Raw genomic sequence first — 19,336 nt, 5'->3', positions numbered from 1 at the left:
AAAATGTAATTCACTGTGAGCAGTGACACTAACACCTTTCAAGCAATAGCTTACTTTCAGTGCTAAACACATGCCAGGCCCCATTCTACTTAGCCTTTATAAGCAAAAGCAATTCTCACATGCGCTCAGAGGAATAGGTACTATTATTATCTTATTGTACAGAACAGGACAATGGGGCTCAGAGAGGCTGGGTGAGTTGCCTCAAGTCACAGAGCCAGGCACTGGCAAGACAGAATTCAAAGGCAGGCGGTCTGGCTGTGGAGCGCATCTCTTATTCCCCTCAGTCTGGTATGTTGTTTCAAAAACTGAAATGTTTGTGATTTACTGAAATTACAGTCTGCAAATATAAGTTTAGTTCATTTGGAGTTTTTTTTTTTTTTACATTTTCTCTTTACTAATGACTTTGGCACTGTATTTGCAGCAGTAAAAGTAGTTCTCATTTTAAATTCCATTGGGTGAAGGTAAGGGCTTTCCCCCCACCACTTTTCCATGTCTTTAATCTGGTTTTCATGCCTGAATCCAAATCACGGTAGGAGGCTTTCTTAGGGAACTTATTATTAGAAAGTGAGGCATCCCTGTTTCACCCGTCTTTTAAGAGAGTGTATTTGACCAGCTTCAGGTCTGTTTTACTATAAACTACTACAGTTTTTCTAATAGTTTCTTCCTCCCCCAATTTTAAAACCCCTTAGCCCAGTGGTTGTCAACCTTAGCTGCACAGTGGATTCAAATCACCTGGGAGCTTCAAAAAATACAGATACTGATCTAATTGGTCTGGGGTGTGATCTGGGGTCAGGAGTCTTAAAAGCTCCCTGAGTGATTCTAATGTGGGGACAAAGTTGACAGCCCTTGTTTTAGCTCAACTTCCAGAATCACGCACTCATTAGTTTTCCCATGGTATTCAGTGCCCTTTAACCTCTGTAGAGACTGATGACGGTACTAGCTCAAAATAGAAACAGTCAAAGAAAGGCAGACCTATTTATTTTTGCCTAGACAGGTTCCCCTGTGTTTCTAACAAACAATATAAACTGAATTTTCCTTATCTTTAAAATAAGATTAAACCAAATGATCTCAAACTTTCCTGTGCTCAGTTCTGCTTTAATTAATATAATCTAGAGGACAGTATCCTGGTTACTTCTGTTTAGCTTAAATGGACAAAAAGGCAGAGTCTGTCATCAAGTAGGGAAATAAAAGAGAAGGGTTTTGGTTTGAAGCTGACCAGCCAACACTCTCTGCTCCTTAGAAGGCCTGGTAGCTGGTCTGGGCTGTTACTATTCAAAGTGTGGTCCATGGACCACTAGCATCAGCATCATCAGGGAATGGTTAGAAACACATAACCTCTGGGCCCACACCAGACTTAATCAGATCAGGATCTGCAACTTAACAGAGTCTTCAGATGGTTAGTATGAACTTCAAAGTGTGAGAAGCACTGGCTTAGGCCACATTCCATTTACTTAGTGACCTGGACACCTACGTATACCTATATCTGAAGGTCTGAAGACATCACATGTCTGCCTTTGAATGTGGTCCGTCAACTGCTTTTCTCTTCCCTAGGTGAGGAAGCTCTAAATGAATATCTCAAAACCAAGACGGTGACGCTGGAATATTAGAGCAACACCATCATCAGGAAAGCCTTGACAGACAGCCCTTTTCAACTCTGGACACACTTAAGAAGATTGGGTGTGTTGAGGCAGGAGGTGTCAGCCACAAACCAAAAAATACACAGATGGACCATGAAGAGGGCCAGGCCATGTTAAAGCATTTGCACATGTGCCTGAATATTTTCTAATACACCTTCCAGTGATTTGGAGTTGTTGCATTTTGACTATGTTGTATATCATACGTATTTCTAAAATACCAAGCTGCTTTTCCCCTACCTAGACACATCTATTCATGGTTTCCATCTTGAAGATGTCAGTACCATGCGCAGTTATAATACACAAGGTGCATTTATTGGAAACTTTGTATAATATGTACAGGTTTTTAACCTCTGAACTATACATAGGGGGTTATTAAAAAGATTTTCTATAAGTCTTCTTCTAAGGAACAGTATAACCTGTAAGGAATGTGAAGGTAGTTCTTTTTTAGTATTTGGAAATAAGATACATCTTTGTGCCTTTGATGTTCCATTTTTTAACCCACTGTGATGGGTGATCAACCTAGAAACATAATATCTTGAGTACCTACTAGGTACCAGGTACTATATTATGTTCTGAGGAGTATACAGAATTTAATGACATGATGGCTGGCCCCCACATAGTTTAAATTTTAGTAAATAGCTTTTGAAGCGAATTTTACGTATGGTATAGTAGAAGGCTGATCCTGGTCGTATCATACCATCTTACTATCTATGTGACTTTGGGAAACTCTCACAACTCCTCTGAGCCTCTGCTTCCCTCTGTCTAAAACAGGGATAGTAAATGCCTTCCTCAGGACCCTTAATAGGAGAATTCATTGCAATAATGTAAGTAAAGCACCTCACATTAATGCTTTGCTCATGGTAAGTACTCAAATTTAGCTCTGATTTCCTCCGTCATTATTCTTAAAAGATATTGAGATAGTTTAATTAACTAGATGAATTCATTTCCCACAACCCTTTTCAATCATCAATTCCTAGATATTTTTCTCATCCATTGTTCTGACACAATGCCTGATACAGCAGCACTGAAAAATGCCACACAATGAAAAATGGCAATAGTACAAGGAAAAGGGGTGCTTTTCTTTGGGCAGCTCGCTCGTCCTTCATGGGACGTCTTACTTTCCATTTTTCCACCTATTGGTTCTGCTGCTCACTGGCTGTGTGATCTTGGGCAAGATAGTAATCTAATATCTCAGAGCCTAGGTTGAGTATCTATAAAATGAGAATCAAATCTCTATCTCAGTAGGTGTTGCAAGGATTCAGTGAGATAATATACATAATGCACTTAACAAGGCGTTTGGATCATAGCATTGAAGAAATGGAAACTATTAACAGCCCATTTCCCATTGGCAGACAGAAGTAGTCAGGTGAGTAAATTTTCACCATCTATGTGTGACTAGAAGGCGGCAAATTTCTGAATCACATGAGTCTTCAGAAGACAGCCAGAAAGTTAAATTCTATTAATCCTCCTTTAAAAATAAAATTTCAGTAAACATTCCTTTTTCTTTGGCTTTGAAGAAGCCTTAGGGAATATTTGTCATTTTGGAGACTTGGCAGAATAACATGAGGGATTGTAGGGAGTCAATAAAAACTAAACAACAAAATCAGAGGCAGAGAACATTTTCAAAGGGAAGAATAGCAGGTTTGATCCCAGCATGATAAATAGAGCGAATTTGGCCTGGAAGCACTTTTGATTATACTATAGCTCATTTACCATCCCAGAGTTTGGCACAGCTGAAATTTTAAGTTGGAATGAATATTCACTGGGCCCAAAATGACAGTTCATATTTGAATAAAAGTGACAAAAGCCTTTTTATAAGTAATCACTTGTAAGTGAAATGTTTTAACTGATTTCATGTGATTTAGAATATGATTTAATCAAATTATTTTAATGACAGATGGAATGGCAGACAAAAACATGCCTGTTCTTCTAGACTGATTTTACTTTACCCTCTAATATTCATCTCAGTAGCAGTGTTTTAAATATTCTCTGGGCTGCAAAACTCTTTGGGAATCTGATAAAAGCTATGAACACTCCCTGTGTCCCGCTTCTACCCCCAAATTCATGTGCACACACACAATTCTGCAAATATCTTCAAGGGGTTCACAAACCTCCCAAAGGCCATGCTTGGGGCCCAGATTAAGAACTCCTTTCTCCATAGCAAGTTTTAAACATTTCTTACCAGCTTACATTTTTAGATCTGGCTGATCGGAATCAAAGGATCTGTATAATACATAAAGTTACCAAGTGAACTGGAATTGGAACATCACGATCCCCAGCCTGCTGGGCGGTTTACTTAACACACAGAGTAATAAAATCATCTCTGTTGCTTTAGATCACAGATTATTTTGCTAATAATGCTAAGGATGAAGCTGTGATCTTATTATCACCTGAATCGGGAGGTGTGGACACTTTAAGCAGTTCCACTTTCCTTCTAATTCCCCATCCCCATGCGTTTGCTAAAGCTGTCCCCTTTTGCTCTAACACCCTTCCTGGACCTTCCTACCCCTGGCTGGGCTGTTTCTCGTCAACATTCCCACCTGTCTCAAATATAGCACTTACCACTTGTACTAAAATTACTAGCCTTCTTAATTAGATATGAACAACCCTCCCCAACTCCAGTATGGGCCTTCTGTCAATAATAATACGATATGACAGCTACCATTTATTGAGGGCCTCCTGTATGAAAGACCTTAGGCTAAGCATATTTTAAATGTTATTTAATCTTCACAATGTCTGAAAAATATGAAGAAATCAAGGTGCTTTTCTTACTACCTCTACCCCTAAGCCATCATTACTTTTTTTTTTTCTTTTTTTTGAGAAAGAGTTTTGCTCTTGTTGCCCAGGCTGCAGTGCAGTGGTGCAATCTTGGCTCACTGCAACCTCTGCCTCTTGGGTTCAAGTGATTCTCATGCCTTAGCCTTCCAAGTAGCTGGGATTACAGGCGTGTGCCACTACGCCTGGCTAAGTAGAGACGGGGTTTCGCCATGTTGGCCAGGCTGGTCTCGAACTCCTGACCTCAAGTGATCCACCTGCCTCCGCCTCCCAAAGTGCTGGGATTACAGGCATGAACCACTGCACCTGGCCTGTTACCTCTTTCCTACAACTTTGCTCGTCTCCCAACTGGTCTTCTGGATTCCTCTCTTGTGTGGTCTTGTTCAAAGCTTAAGTCAGACAGTGTCACTCCTCTGTTTAAAACCTTTCAATGGCCCCCATTTCAGGTAGACCAAAGTCCAACGTATTTACCTGGCCTACTGATCTTGCTCCTGGCTACCTCTGACCTCATCTCCTGTCAATTTCCCTCTCATTCTGTTCCACCATCCTGACTGCCTTGACTTCCTCAACAGAACAAGCCTGCTCCTGCCTCAGGGCCTCTGTCCTTACTCTTCCTCTTCCCAGGGGTATGCTGGTAAAATACTTAACAAGTAGTTCTCCGGTGCGGGGGAGAAAACCCTAATTTGTAGCATTTGCAGGTATCTGTGTGTAAATACTCTCATCAAGGCTATTTTTGAGCCACTAATTTGCCTTCACTGAATACAGAGTTTGGGAAGAGATGCCTGCCATCAGAACAAATGCAAGCCAGCACTAGCACACCACTGCCTCATCCTACAACTCTTGTCCATACACAACCTCATGGCTGGCTGGCTCACTTCCTGCAGGTCTCTCCTCAAATATCATCTGATGAGAGACACATTCCCTGACTATGCTTTCTAAAATAAGCCATATGCCCCCACATTCACACCCCATCTGCTGTCATTCTTTATTCTTTTTATAAGTGCATTATTTTCATAGCACTTATCACTACCTGTTGTATATTAATCAATGATCTTTTCCCATTAGAATGTAAGTTTCATGAACAGGTACTTGTTTTAATACTGTATCTCCAGTCCTAATATGTAACAGGAGCTCAATAAATGTTTGCTTTCAAATGGGGAGGTTAAGTAACCTGCTCAAATCACACAGCTATTAAGTGGCAGAACAGGTTTTCAAGCAATGAATCTGGTGGTTTTAACTAAGTTGAGATAGTTTTTACTCCTAATGCCTAAATCAGGGCCTGGGTAGTGAGCTGTGGGCACATATTAAGTATTGATTAAACTAAAAATAATAATAATAATAAGCAAAATGGACATTATCTATAAAAGCTTTTGTGGAAGTAGCTAGAGCTAGGGTAAGGAAACAAATTTGGTTCCCCATACCTGCCCTCCAAGAATATAAAGCTGTCAAGGAAAATCTGGGCTAAGAGTAGGATATGAGGGATGATGGATAAGGCATGAGACATGAAAAATAAGGGGGATTAAATTATTATTACTATTACGCAAATGATGCCTGAGTAGATTTTTAAAATGATTAAATACCCAATGATGTAGAAAAAAAATTTATAAAATAGGAAAGTAAGATTGACTCAACCATAATTTGTTGAGTCAACCCAAAAATCTATTTGGTTATTTTCAAACAGAAATAGCCTACAGATGATATCTGAGATTGTGCCAAACTTTTTCTATGAATATGTATACTTTTTTTACATAATTAACATAATACTGTATATTAATTTGTTACCTGCTTTTTCAATTAACAATATATCATAAGCATCTATGTCAATAAACACAATTCTGCATATTTCAGTGGCTTTAATTCAACATATTGTCTATTGTTGGACATTTAGATTTGCTTTTTGCTATTTTAAATGTCACAAAAAATCTTATATAAAATTTATGACCAAAGCTATACTTATGTAATTAGAACAAATACCTGGAAGTGGAATTCCTGAATCAATAATCCCACCAACAATTTTCCCACATCTTTGCCAACATTGTGTATTACAAGTTATGCACTTAGTATCTCTATGCCAATTTTCTCAGCTGTGAAGTCAATATAAGCATATCTCATAAGGTGATAGCCTTTTTTTTAAAAAAAATAAGGAAATTTATTCTGCCACCAAAAACAGAGCCCAGCAATAGTGCAGTATACAGGTTATTTGACGCAGTGACTCTATAATGTTCTTTGCTCTTGTCTGCTATCTGTGGTGTGCTCACTTTACCCTCAAGAGCTGGCTCCATTCATGGCCACGAGAAAGGAGTTCCAGGAATCATATCCCATCATAATGATAGGGACAGGAGGCAGGAAAATTCTGGGCAGAAGAGGATGGGTCCCCAGTGAGGGCCCCACTCTTAAGCCTGGAACCACAGCCCAAAATGAGAACATGCATTCCCATTTTCCTGCTTGAATGTTGCCTTTTCCAAAACTATCCATGGCCCGCCCTACCCCAATCCTGTGCCCACAAAAACCCCAGCCCCAGCAAGCAGAGAGGGGAGAAGAGGAGCAGCAGCTGGCCATCAAAGACTACGGTTGGATGCTGGAGAGAAGCAGCTTGACTTCAGAGGGACAGCTTGAGAGTGTTGCTTCAAAAAGGAGCCCAGCCAGGCCAGGGACAGCTGGACTCCGGGGGAAGATTATCTTCCCATTCTGTCCCCTTTTCAGCTCCCCTTCCCGCTGACAGACGCTTTCATCGGCAATAAAATCCCCCATATTTACCCTCTCCAATTTTCATCAACCTCATTCCTCCTGGACGCTGGACAAGAATTTGGGTGCAGGTGCAAAAGGCTGTCACACTGACCCCCCACTGAGCTGTTAACACTTAAGCCATCTACGGAGAGTAAAGCTAAAAGAGCATGGACTGTAACCCTCTTTCTGGGGCTTCAGGGGTCATAGGCAGCCCCCTAGATGATGCCATGAGGCCACATGGAGTTTTGCTCCTGCTGGTGCCCAAAAGCACTCACCCGGCTCCTGCACCCACTCACCTGTACTCCCCTTCCTGCAAGGGGTGGGACACAGTGGGACAGAGTGAGTGGAGTCTGGCCCTTCTGGCACTGAAGCAGCTGGCTAGTTCTAGCGCCTGTGCACTCCAGTTCCCACCCACAAAGGACTCAGGGAAAATTTCCTGCCTCGCTATCTTGTCCTTCCTTCCAAAAGAAAGGAATCATTTTGTCATGTGCCTCCTTTCTAGGAATGAGAAATACAGTCACGTGTCACGATTCCTTCTGAGTAACGCAACATTAGGCGATTTTGTTGTGTGAACATCACAGTGTACTTACACAAACCTAGATGGTATAGCCTACAACACACCTAGGCTGTATGATACAATAATCATCTCGTCATGTGCCTCCTTTTTAGGAATGAGAAATACAGTCGTGTCGCATGATTTCTTCTGAGCAATGCATCACGAGGCGATTGTGTCATGTGACTATCATAGTGTACTTACACAAACTTGAGATGGTATAGCCTATGACATGCCTAGGCTGTATGATGCAGCCTATTGCTCCCAGGCTACAAACCTGTACAGCATGTTACTCTACTGAATATTGTAGACAACTGTAACACAACAGTAAATATTTGTATATCTAAAAATATCTAAATATAGAAAAGGTATAGTAAAAATATAGTATCATAATCTTATGGGACCACTGTTGTATATGTGGTCCATTGTTGACCAAAACATTATTATGCAGCGCATGATTGCACTTTCCTTCCCAAAAGTCTACAGACTTTCCATAAGCCTCGCTGGTTAGGCTCACATCACGTGCCCATTCCTAAACCAGTAACTGGCAAGAGTTTTCCATGAACAGATGGTGGGGAGTCAAACACAAAGATTCCAACATTAAAACTTTTGGGAAAAGTCTACAAATCATACATATCCCGTATTTTTGCTTCAGGATTTTGACCCAGGATTGTGAACTGATGTTTAAGCTGAATTATTTTGTTGACATAAAGAGAAGGAAACAATAGTCAGTTTAATGAACATTTATTGTATATTCCAGCTGAGTGAAAGGCACTATGCTAGGCAGTGAGAGAAATACAAATGAAAGTAAGACTCAACCTCTTTTCCTACATTTTTTTCTTTTTCTTTTTTTTTTTTTTTTGAGACAGTCTCTTTCTCTTTCACCCAGGCTGGAGTGCAGTGGCATGATCTTGGCTCACTCCAATCTCCACCTCCTGGGTTCAAGCGATTCTCCTGCCTCAGCCTCCCAAGTAGCTGGGATTACAGATATGCACCACCACAACTGGCTCATTTTTATATTTTTAGTAGAGACAGGGTTTCTCCATGCTGGCCAGGCTTGTCTGGATTCCTGACCTCAGGTGATCCACCCACCTTGGCCTCCCAAAGTGCTGTGAGCCACCATGCCTAGCCTTTTCTTACATTTCTTATCACAATCATGGATAAAGGCAGAAGAACACAAACTATCCTGCTAGGCAGTTTTTAAAAGTAAGTACCATATTTGATGCACAATTAAAATGTTATTGGAACAGATGGGAGATTTATTCAGAATGAGATTTTTGCTTCAAAAGCCATTACACCTAATTTTCAGATCTGTAACTGTCACAGAGCCACAGAAAGACGGTATGCCACAAATTTGAAGAGAACATTTCATTCATTTCAGGAATGCAACTGTTCTCCAAATGACTGCCATCAACTCACACCTAAGCATCAGAGTAAGCAAAGGGTTGGACAACCAAAGCACAACAGTGATGCACTTTCCACACACTGTAGGGCAAACTGCTTACAAACAAAACAACTTTTAGATAAGGCCATAACATACTGATGTTTTGGCTGTGTCCCCACCCAAATCTCATCTTGAATTGTAGCTCCCATAATTCTCACGTGTTGTAGGAGGGACCTGGTAGGAGGTAACTGAATCATGGGGGCGGGTCTTTCCTATGCTGTTCTCATGTGAGTAAGTCTCACAAGGTCTGATGGTTTTATAAAGGGGAGCTCCCCTACACAAGCTTTCTTGCCTGCCGCCATGTAAGACATGACTTTCTTCCCCTTTGCCCTCTACCACGATTGTGAGGTCTCCTCAGCCATGTGGAACTGTGAGTCCATTAAACCTCATTTCCTTTATAAATTACCCAGTCTTGGGTATGTCTTTATTAGCAGTGTGAGAACAGACTAATACGCATACATACAATAAAGTCCTCAAAAGTTAAATTTACAACTCCATTAGCCTTTACATATGCATGAGTGGTGGTAACTCTTAGACTAGTAACTAACACAGAAAGGGCTCAGTAAGTACCAGCTATTGTTGCATCTGCCAATTTGATAGGTGAGGAATGCAATCTTGATTTCATTTGCATTTCTCTGATAAATGCAGTTGACTCTTTCTGTGAATTACTTCATTTCCTGTAGTCTTTTCACTACTGAGATAGCAGTCATTTTTTTCCTAAAATGTAAAAGCCCATGATATATTAATGACACTCTGTCATGTTTCCGATATTTTCCCCAGTATTTCCCTTATCTTTTGAATTTATTTGCAACACACTAGTTTTTAATATTTATAGGGATGAATTTTCCACTCTTTTCCTTTGTGATTTTAGGCTTTGATGTTATGCTTTAAAAAAAAAACAAAAAACCTTTTTTGACTATTTTACTAAATATAAACCTGTATTTTGGTATGGAACTCTTATAATTTCTTTTTTTACATTTAAATCCTTAATCCATATATAATTTATCTTGGCATATGATATGAGGCTAGAGAATCTAATCTTGTTTGAAATAGCTGGTTCCGACATTGTTTATGAATAATTCAACCATTTTACCAGATTATACAAGTAGTCTCCCTTTATCCATGGGGGATACATTCCAAGACCCCCCCAGAGGATGCCTGAAACATTTGATAGAACAGAACCCTATACACACTGTTTTCAATCTGAGAATCCAGATGGCTACTAAGTGACTAAAGGGTGGCTAACATATACAGTGTGAATATGCAGGACAAAAGGACAATTCATGTCCCAGGCGAGACGAAGTGGGACAGCCTAAGATTTCATCACATTATTCAGCAACTTAAAACTTATGTATTATTTCTGGAATGTTCCATTTAATATTTTTATATTGTGGTTGACTATGGGTAGCTGAAACCGTGGAAAGCAAAACTGACAATAACAACTGTACTTGAAATTACATTTTCATATTCTCCTGCCTGGAACCGTCTATGATGGCTTAAAGTCTCCTGTATACCTTCATGCATCCATTTAATCCATTTATTATCATTATTCCATGCCTACTGTGTACCACACACTATGCTAAGTAGTGAAATAGACAAATGCAACTGTTCGCACAAGGTAGCATAGCATCCAGTGGAAGAATATCTTTAAATAAGTACTTATGCCAATAACTTTTCACGGCTGTGTACAGTTGGTGTACTCTTTCCAGCTGAAAAAATCTTGTTTCAGATCTGTTCATTTCTCTACACATTTAGCAAGTGAGTCACAGTCAAGGAGAGCTGGTTCCAATTTCCAATAAGAAAGATCAGAAAGGACCTGGATAATTATCTTCACAGCAATCACAAGAAGACTCAGGCCAATGTGAAGAATTGGAAAGAACAGAATTCAAAGAAAACCCGAAAACATTAGCAGACAAAGTTCCATCAGCTCTGCACACTCACAGATAGTCCTTAAATTCTCAGGCCTCTTTCCTGAGCAAAAGTCAGGCTCATGGCAGATGAGATCCCAAATAAATTTAATAAAACCAAGAATAGGGCAGAAAGGCAACTCCAGCCTAAGGTCATTTTGACCTTTGGAAGGGAAAACCAGCTGTCGCCTTTCTTTGTACTATGCCCTCCAAATTTTGCTGTGATGTCCCTATTTTCTACATTTGATAGGTTTCAGGCTGTGGGCAACTGTGTGGAACAGTTTTAATAGCTGAGATAAGAAGTTTTGCTTTACAAAAAAAAAAAAATCAACTAAAAACTAATCTTTCCAACCAGTAAATTCTGCATGCATTGTATGACTGCACTGTCACCAACAGTGATTGCACTACAAGCATCAGTTTTCCAACTCAAACTAGAAAGGAATTTTTTTTTAATTTTTTAAAATTATTATTATACTCTAAGTTTTAGGGTACATGTGCACAATGTGCAGGTTAGTTACATATGTATACATGTACCATGCTAGTGTGCTGCACCCATTAACTCGTCATTTAGCATTAGGTATATCTCCTAATGCTATCCCTCCCACCTCCCCCCACCCCACAACAGTCCCCAGAGTGTGATGTTCCCCTTCCTGTGTCCATGTGTTCTCATTGTTCAATTCCCATCTATGAGTGAGAACATGTGGTGTTTGGTTTTTTGTCCTTGCGATAGTTTACTGAGAATGATGATTTCCAATTTCATCCATGTCCCTACAAAGGACATGAACTCATTGTTTTTTATGGCTGCATGGTATTCCATGGTGTATATGTGCCACATTTTCTTAATCCAGTCTATCATTGTTGGACATTTGGGTTGGTTCCAAGTCTTTGCTATTGTGAATAGTGTCGCAATAAACATACGTGTGCATGTGTCTTTATAGCAGCATGATTTATAGTCCTTTGGGTATATACTCAGTAATGGGATGGCTGGGTCAAATTGTATTTCTAGTTCTAGATCCCTGAGGAATCACCACACTGACTTCCACAATGGCTGAACTAGTTTACAGTCCCACCAACAGTGTAAAAGTGTTCCTATTTCTCCACATCCTCTCCAGCACCTGTTGTTTCCTGACTTTAATGACTGCCATTCTAACTGGTGTGCCCAAAATCTCCTTAAGCTGATAAGCAACTTCAGCAAAGTCTCAGGATACAAAATCAATGTACAAAAATCACAAGCATTCTTATACACCAATAACAGACAAACAGCCAAATTATGAGTGAACTCCCATTCACAATTGCTTCAAAGAGAATAAAATACCTAGGAATCCAACTTACAAGGGACATGAAGGACCTCTTCAAGGAGAACTACAAACCACTGCTCAAGGAAATAAAAGAGGATACAAACAAATGGAAGAACATTCCACGCTCATGGGTAGGAAGAATCAATATCGTGAAAATAGCCATACTGCCCAAGGTAATTTACAGATTCAATGCCATCCCCATCAAGCTACCAATGACTTTCTTCACAAAATTGGAAAAAACTACTTTAAAGTTCATATGGAACCAAAAAACAGCCCACATCGCCAAGTCAATCCTAAGCCAAAAGAACAAAGCTGGAGGCATCACGCTACCTGACTTCAAACTATACTACAAGGCTACAGTAACCAAAACAGCATGGTACTGGTACCAAAACAGAGATATAGATCAATGGAACAGAACAGAGCCCTCAGAAATAAAGCCGCATATCTACAACTATCTGATTTTTGACAAACCTGAGAAAAACAAGAAATGGGGAAAGGATTCCCTATTTAATAAATGGTGCTGGGAAAACTGGCTAGCCATATGTAGAAAGCTGAAACTGGATCCCTTCCTTACACCTTATACAAAAATTAATTCAAGATGGATTAAAGACTTAAATGTTAGACCGAAAACCATAAAAACCCTAGAACAAAACCTAGGCAATACCATTCAGGACATAGGCATGGGCAAGGACTTCATGTCTAAAACACCAAAAGCAATGGCAACAAAAGCCAAAATTGACAAATGGGATCTAATTAAACTAAAGAGCTTCTGTACAGCAAAAGAAACTACCATCAGAGTGAACAGGAAACTACAAAATGGGAGAAAATTTTCGCAACCTACTCATCTGACAAAGGGCTAATATCCAGAATCTACAATGTACTCAAATTTACAAGAAAAAAACAAACAACCCCATCAAAAAGTGGGCAAAGGACATGAACAGACACTTCTCAAAAGAAGACATTTATGCAGCCAAAAGACACATGAAAAAATGCTCATCATCACTGGCCATCAGAGAAATGCAAGTAGAAAGGAATTTTTAAAATAAAAATAGGTATGTTTGAGAACAGCTAAATACAGTTGACACTTGAACAACACAGATTTGAACTGTGTGGGTCCACTTATACATGGATTATTTTCAATAAATATATTTTTAACATTTTTGGAGATTTGTGACAATTTGAAAAAATTCACAGATGAACTGCATGGCTTAAAAAAATTAAAAAGTTAGGTACGTCAAAAATGCATTAAATATATGTAGATACCAGTCTATCTCATCATTTCTACCATAAAAAATATATAAATCTATTATAAAAAGTTAGAATTTATCAGCACTTACCCACACAAACACTTATAGATGGTACCTAGTACCATCTGCAGTTGAAAGAAATACAAACAAATGCAAAGACACAGTATTAAATCATAACTGCATAAAATTAACTCTAGTACTGTAATAACTTTGTGGTCACCTCCTGTTGCTATTGCAATGAGCTCGTGTTGCAAGTATCTACTCACGATACCATGTGACACTAATCATCTCTGTGTAACAGTTCCTCTCTGCAGTAAATTGCCTATCACAGTAAAAAGTGATCTCTCGGCTGGCTGGCAAGATGGCCAAATAGGAACAACTCTGGTCTGCAGCTCCCAGCGAGATCAACGCAGAAGGCAAGCGATTTCTGCATTTCCAACTGAGGTACCCAGCTCACCTCATTGGGACTGGTTAGACAGTGGGTACAGCTCATGGACGGGGAGCAGAAGCAGGGTGGGGCGTTGCCTCACCTGGGAAGCACAAAGTGTTAGGGAACTCCCTCCCCTAGCCTAGGGAAGCCAAGGGAAGCCAGGGAACTCCCTCCCTAAGCCAAGGGAAGCCGTGAGGTACTGTGCCGTGAGGAACGGTGCACTCCAGCCCAGATACTACACTTTTCCCACGGTCTTCATAACCCGCAGACCAGGAGATTCCCTGGGGTGCCTACACCACCAGGGCCCTGGGTTTCAAGCTCAAAGCTGGGTGGCTGTTTGGGCAAACACCAAGCTAGCTGCAGGAGTTTTTCTTCATACCCCAGTGGTGCCTGGAACACCAGCGAGACAGAACTATTCACTCTCCTGGAAAGGAGGCTGAAGACAGAAAGCCAAGTGGTCTAGCTTAGAGCATCCCACCCCCACAGAGCCCAGCAAACTAAGATCCACTGGCTTGAAATTCTCGCTGCCAGCACAGCAGTCCGAAGTCAACGTGGGACACTTGAGCTTGGTGGGAAAAGGGGTGTCCACCATGACTGAGGCTTGAGTAGGTGATTTTCTCCTCACAGTGTAAACAAAGCCACAGGGAAATTCGAATTGGGCAGAGCCCACCACAGTCCGGCAAAGCAGCTGTGGCTAGACTGCCTCTCTAGATTCCTCTCTGGCAAGGCATCTCTGAAAGAAAGGCAGCAGTCCCAGTCAAGGGGGTTATAGATAAAAGTCCTATCTCCCTGGGACAGAACACCTGGCGGATCGGGTGGCTGTGGGTGCAGCTTCAGCAGACTTAAACATTCCTGCCTGCCAGCTCTGAAGAAAGCAGCAGATCTCCCAGCACAGTGCTCAAGCTCTGCTAAGGGACAGACTGCCTCCTCAAGTGGGTCCCTGACCCCTGTGCCTACTGACTGGGAGACACCTCCCAGCAGGGGTTGACAGACACCTCATAGAGGAGATCTCCAGCTGGCATCTAGTGGGTGCCCCTCTGGGAGGAAGCTTCCAGAGGAAGGAACAGGCAGCAATTTTTGCTGTTCTGCATCCTCTGCTGGTGATACCCAGGTAAACAGGGTCTGGAGTGGACCTCCAGCAAACTCCAACAGACCTGCAGCAGAGGGGCCTGTTAGAGAAGGAAAACTAACAGAAAGGAATAGCATCTACATCAACAAAAAGGACATCCACACAGAAACCCCATCCAAAGGTCACCAACATAAAAGAGCAAAGGTAGATAAAACCACAAAGATGGGGAGAAACCAGAGCAGAAAAGCTGAAAATTCTAAAAACCAGAACACCCCTTCTCCTCCAAAGGATCACAGCTCCTCAGCAATGGAACAAAGCTAGATGGAGAATGACTTGACGAGTTGACTGAAGTAGGCTTCAGAAGACTGGTAATAACAGACTTCTCCGAACTACAGGAGGATGTTCGAACCCATTGCAAGGAAGCTAAAAACCTTGAAACAAGACTAGATGAATAGCTAACTAGAATAAACAGCATAGAGAAGACCTTAAATGACCTGATGGAGCTGAAAACCATGGCATGAGAACTACATGACACATGCACAAGCTTCAGTAGCTGATTTGATCAAGTGGAAGAAAGGGTATCAGTGATTGAAGATGAAATGAATGAAATGAAGCAAGAAGTTTAGAGAAAAAAGAGTAAAAAGAAATGAACAAAGCCTCCAAGAAATAGGGGACTATGTAAAAAGACCAAATCTACATTTGATTGGTGTACCTCAAAGTGATGGGGAGAATGGAACCAAGTTGGAAAACACTCTTCAGGATATTATCCAGGAGAACTTCCCCAACCTAGCAAGGCAGGCTGACATTGAAATTCAGGAAATACAGAGAACGCCACAAAGATACTCCTCAAGAAGAGCAACCCCAAGACGCATAATTGTCAGATTCACCAAGGTTGAAATGAAGGAAAAAATGTTAAGGGTAGCCAGAGAGAAAGGTCGGGTTACCCACAAAGGGAAGCCCATCAGACTAACAGTGAATCTCTCAGCAGAAACTCTACAAGCCAGAAGAGAGTGGTGGCCAATATTCAACATTCTTAAAGAAAAGAATTTTCAACCCAGAATTTCATATCCAGCCAAACTAAGCTTCATAAGTGAAGGAGAAATAAAATACTTTACAGACAAGCAAATGCTGAGAGATTTTGTCAACACTAGGCCTGCCTTACAAGAGCTCCTGAAGGAAGCACTAAATATGGAAAGGAAAAACCGGCACTAGCCACTGCAAAAACATACCAAATTGTAAGGACCATCAACACTATGAAGAAACTGCATCAATTAATGGGAAAAATAACCATCATAATGACAAGATCAAATTCACACATAACAATATTAACCTTAAATGTAAATGGACTAAATGCCCCAATTAAAAGACACAGGATAGAGTCAAGACCTATCAGTCAAACTGGATAAAAAGTCAAGACCCATCAGTGTGCTGTATTCAGGAAACCCATCTCATGTGCAAAGACACACATAGGCTCAAAACAAAGGGATGGAGGAATATTTACCAAGCAAATGGAAAGCAAAAAAAAGCAGGGGTTGCAATCCTGGTCTCTGATAAAACTGACTTTAAACCAACAAAGATCAAAAAAGACAAGGGCATTACATAATGGTAAAGGGATCAACCCAACAAGAAGAGCTAACTATCCTAAATATATATGCACCCAATACAGGAGCACCCAGATTCATAAAGCAAGTCCTGAGAGACCTACAAAGAGACTTAGACTCCCACACAATAATAGTGGGAGACTTTAACACCCCACTGTCAGTATTAGATAGATCAACAAGACAGAAAATTAACAAGGATATTCAGGACTTGAACTCAGCTCTGGACCAAGTGGGCTTAGTAGACATCTACAGAACTCTCCACTCCAAATCAACAGAATATACATTCTTCTCAGCACCACATCACACTTATTCTAAAATTGACCACATAATTGAAGTAAAACACTCCTCAGCTAAATGCAAAAGAACAGAAATCATAACAAATGGTCTCTCAGACCACAGTGCAATCAAATTAGAACTCAGGATTAAGAAACTCACTAAAAAATGCACAACTATATGGAAACTGAACAACCTGCTCCTGAATGACTACTGGGTAAATAACAAAGTTTAGGCAGAAATAAATAAATTATTTGAAACCAATGAGAACAAAGACACAACATACCAGAATCTCTGGGACACAGCTAAAGCAGTGTTTAGAGGGAAATTTATAGCACTAAATGCCCACAGGAGAAAGCGGGAAAGATCTAAAATCGATACACTAACGTTAATCACAATTAAAAGAACCAGAGAAGTAAGAGCGAGCAAATTCAAAAGCTAGCAGAAGACAAGAAATAACTAAGATCAGAGCAGAACTGAAGGAGATAGAGACATGAAAAACCCTTCAAAAAATCCATGAATCCAGGAGCTGGTTTTTTGAGAAGATTAACAAAATAGATAGACCACAAGCCCAATTAATAAAGAAGAAAAGAGAGAAGAATCAAACAGACACAATAAAAAATGATAAAGGGGATATCACCACTGATCCCACAGAAATACAAACCACCATCAGAGAATACTATAAACAACTCTATACAAATAACTATAAACACCTCTAGAAAATCTAGAAGAAATGGATAAATTCCTGGACACATACACTCTCCCAAGATTAAACCAGGAAAACGTTGAATCCCTGAATAGACCAATAACAAGTTCTGAAATTGAGGCAGTAATTAATAGACTACTAACCAAAAAAAGCCCAGGACCAGAAGGATTCACTGCTGAATTCTATCAGAGGTACAAAAAGGAGCTGGTACCATTTCTTCTGAAACTATTCCCAACAATAGAAAAAGAGGGACTCCTCCCTAATTCATTTTATGACACCAGCATCATTGTGATACCAAAACCTGGCAGAGACACAACAAAAAAAGAAAATTTCAAGCCAATATCCCTGATGAACATCAATGCAAAAATCCTCAATAAAATACTGGCAAACTGAATCCAGTGGCACATCAAAAAGCTTATCCACTACGATCAAGTCAGCTTCATCCCTGGGATGCAAGGCTGGTTCAACATATGCAAATCAATAAACATAATCCATCACATAAACAGAACCAATGACAAAAAGCACATGATTATTTCAATAGATGCAGAAAAGGCCTTTGATAAAATTCAACATGTCTTCATGCTAAAAACTCTCAATAAACTAGGTACTGATGGAACATATTTCAAAACAATAAGAGCTATTTATGACAAACCCACAGCCAATATCATACTGAATGGGCAAAAGCTGGAAGCATTTCCTCTGAAAACCAGCACAAAACAAGGATGCCCTCTCTCACCACTCCTATTCAATATAGTATTGGAAGTTCTGGTCAGGGCAAGCAGGCAAGAGAAAGAAATAAACGGTATAAAAGTAGGAAGAGAGGAAGTCAAATTGTCCCTGTTCGCAGATGACATGATATTTAGAAAACCCCATCGTCTTAGCCCAAAAACTCCTTAAGCTGATAAGTAACTTCAGCAAAAGTCTCAGGATACAAAATCAATGTGCAAAAATCACAAGCATTCCTATACACCAATAACAGAGAGCCAAATCATGAGTGAACTACCATTCACAATTGCTACAAAGATAATAAAATACCTAGGAATCCAACTTACAAGGGATGTGAAGGACCTCTTCAAGGAGAACTTGCTCAAGGAAATCAGAGAGGACACAAACAAATGGAAAAACATTCCATGCTCATGGATAGGAAGAATCAATATTGTGAAAATGGCCATACCCATCCTTCCCAAGGTAATTTACAGATTCAATGCCATCCCCATCAAGCTACCAATGACTTTCTTCACAGAATTGGAAAAAACTACTTTAAAGTTCATATGGAACCAAAAAAGAGCCCGCATCGCCAAGTCAATCCTAAGCCAAAAGAACAAAGCTGGAGGCATCACGCTACCTGACTTCAAACTATACTACAAGGCTACAGTAACCAAAACAGCATGGTACTGGTACCAAAACAGAGATATAGATCAATGGAACAGAACAGAGCCGTCAGAAATAATGCCACATATCTGCAACCATCTGATCTTTGACAAACCTGACAAAAACAAGAAATGGGGAAAGGATTCCCTATTTAACAAATGGTGCTGGGAAAACTGGCTAGCCATATGTAGAAAGCTGAAACTGGATCCCTTCCTTACACCTTATACAAAAATCAATTCAAGATGGATTAAAGACTTAAATGTTAGACCTAAAACCATAAAAACCCTAGAAGAAAACC

At 40.2% G+C, this 19,336-nt stretch overlaps 1 protein-coding gene across 4 annotated transcripts in view; it reads left to right on the top strand.

Annotated features, from left to right (window-relative positions):
- Nucleotides 1-6,254, top strand: part of ALDH1L2 (aldehyde dehydrogenase 1 family member L2) — a 64,617-nt gene extending 58,363 nt beyond the window's left edge. For all 4 annotated transcript variants that reach the window (XM_054444318.2, XM_063646651.1, XM_054444317.2 and 1 more), the window contains one exon: nt 1,552-6,254. In XM_054444318.2, the coding sequence (XP_054300293.1) occupies nt 1,552-1,607 (56 nt within the window). In that variant the 3' untranslated portion in view covers nt 1,608-6,254. The remainder of the gene's footprint in view (nt 1-1,551) is intronic.
- Nucleotides 6,255-19,336: the final 13,082 nt, after the last annotated feature.

Source organism: Pongo pygmaeus, chromosome 10 (assembly GCF_028885625.2).
Source record: "Pongo pygmaeus isolate AG05252 chromosome 10, NHGRI_mPonPyg2-v2.0_pri, whole genome shotgun sequence".
In the NCBI taxonomy this organism is placed as follows: domain Eukaryota; kingdom Metazoa; phylum Chordata; class Mammalia; order Primates; family Hominidae; genus Pongo; species Pongo pygmaeus.
This window is presented reverse-complemented; position numbering and strand designations above follow the sequence as displayed.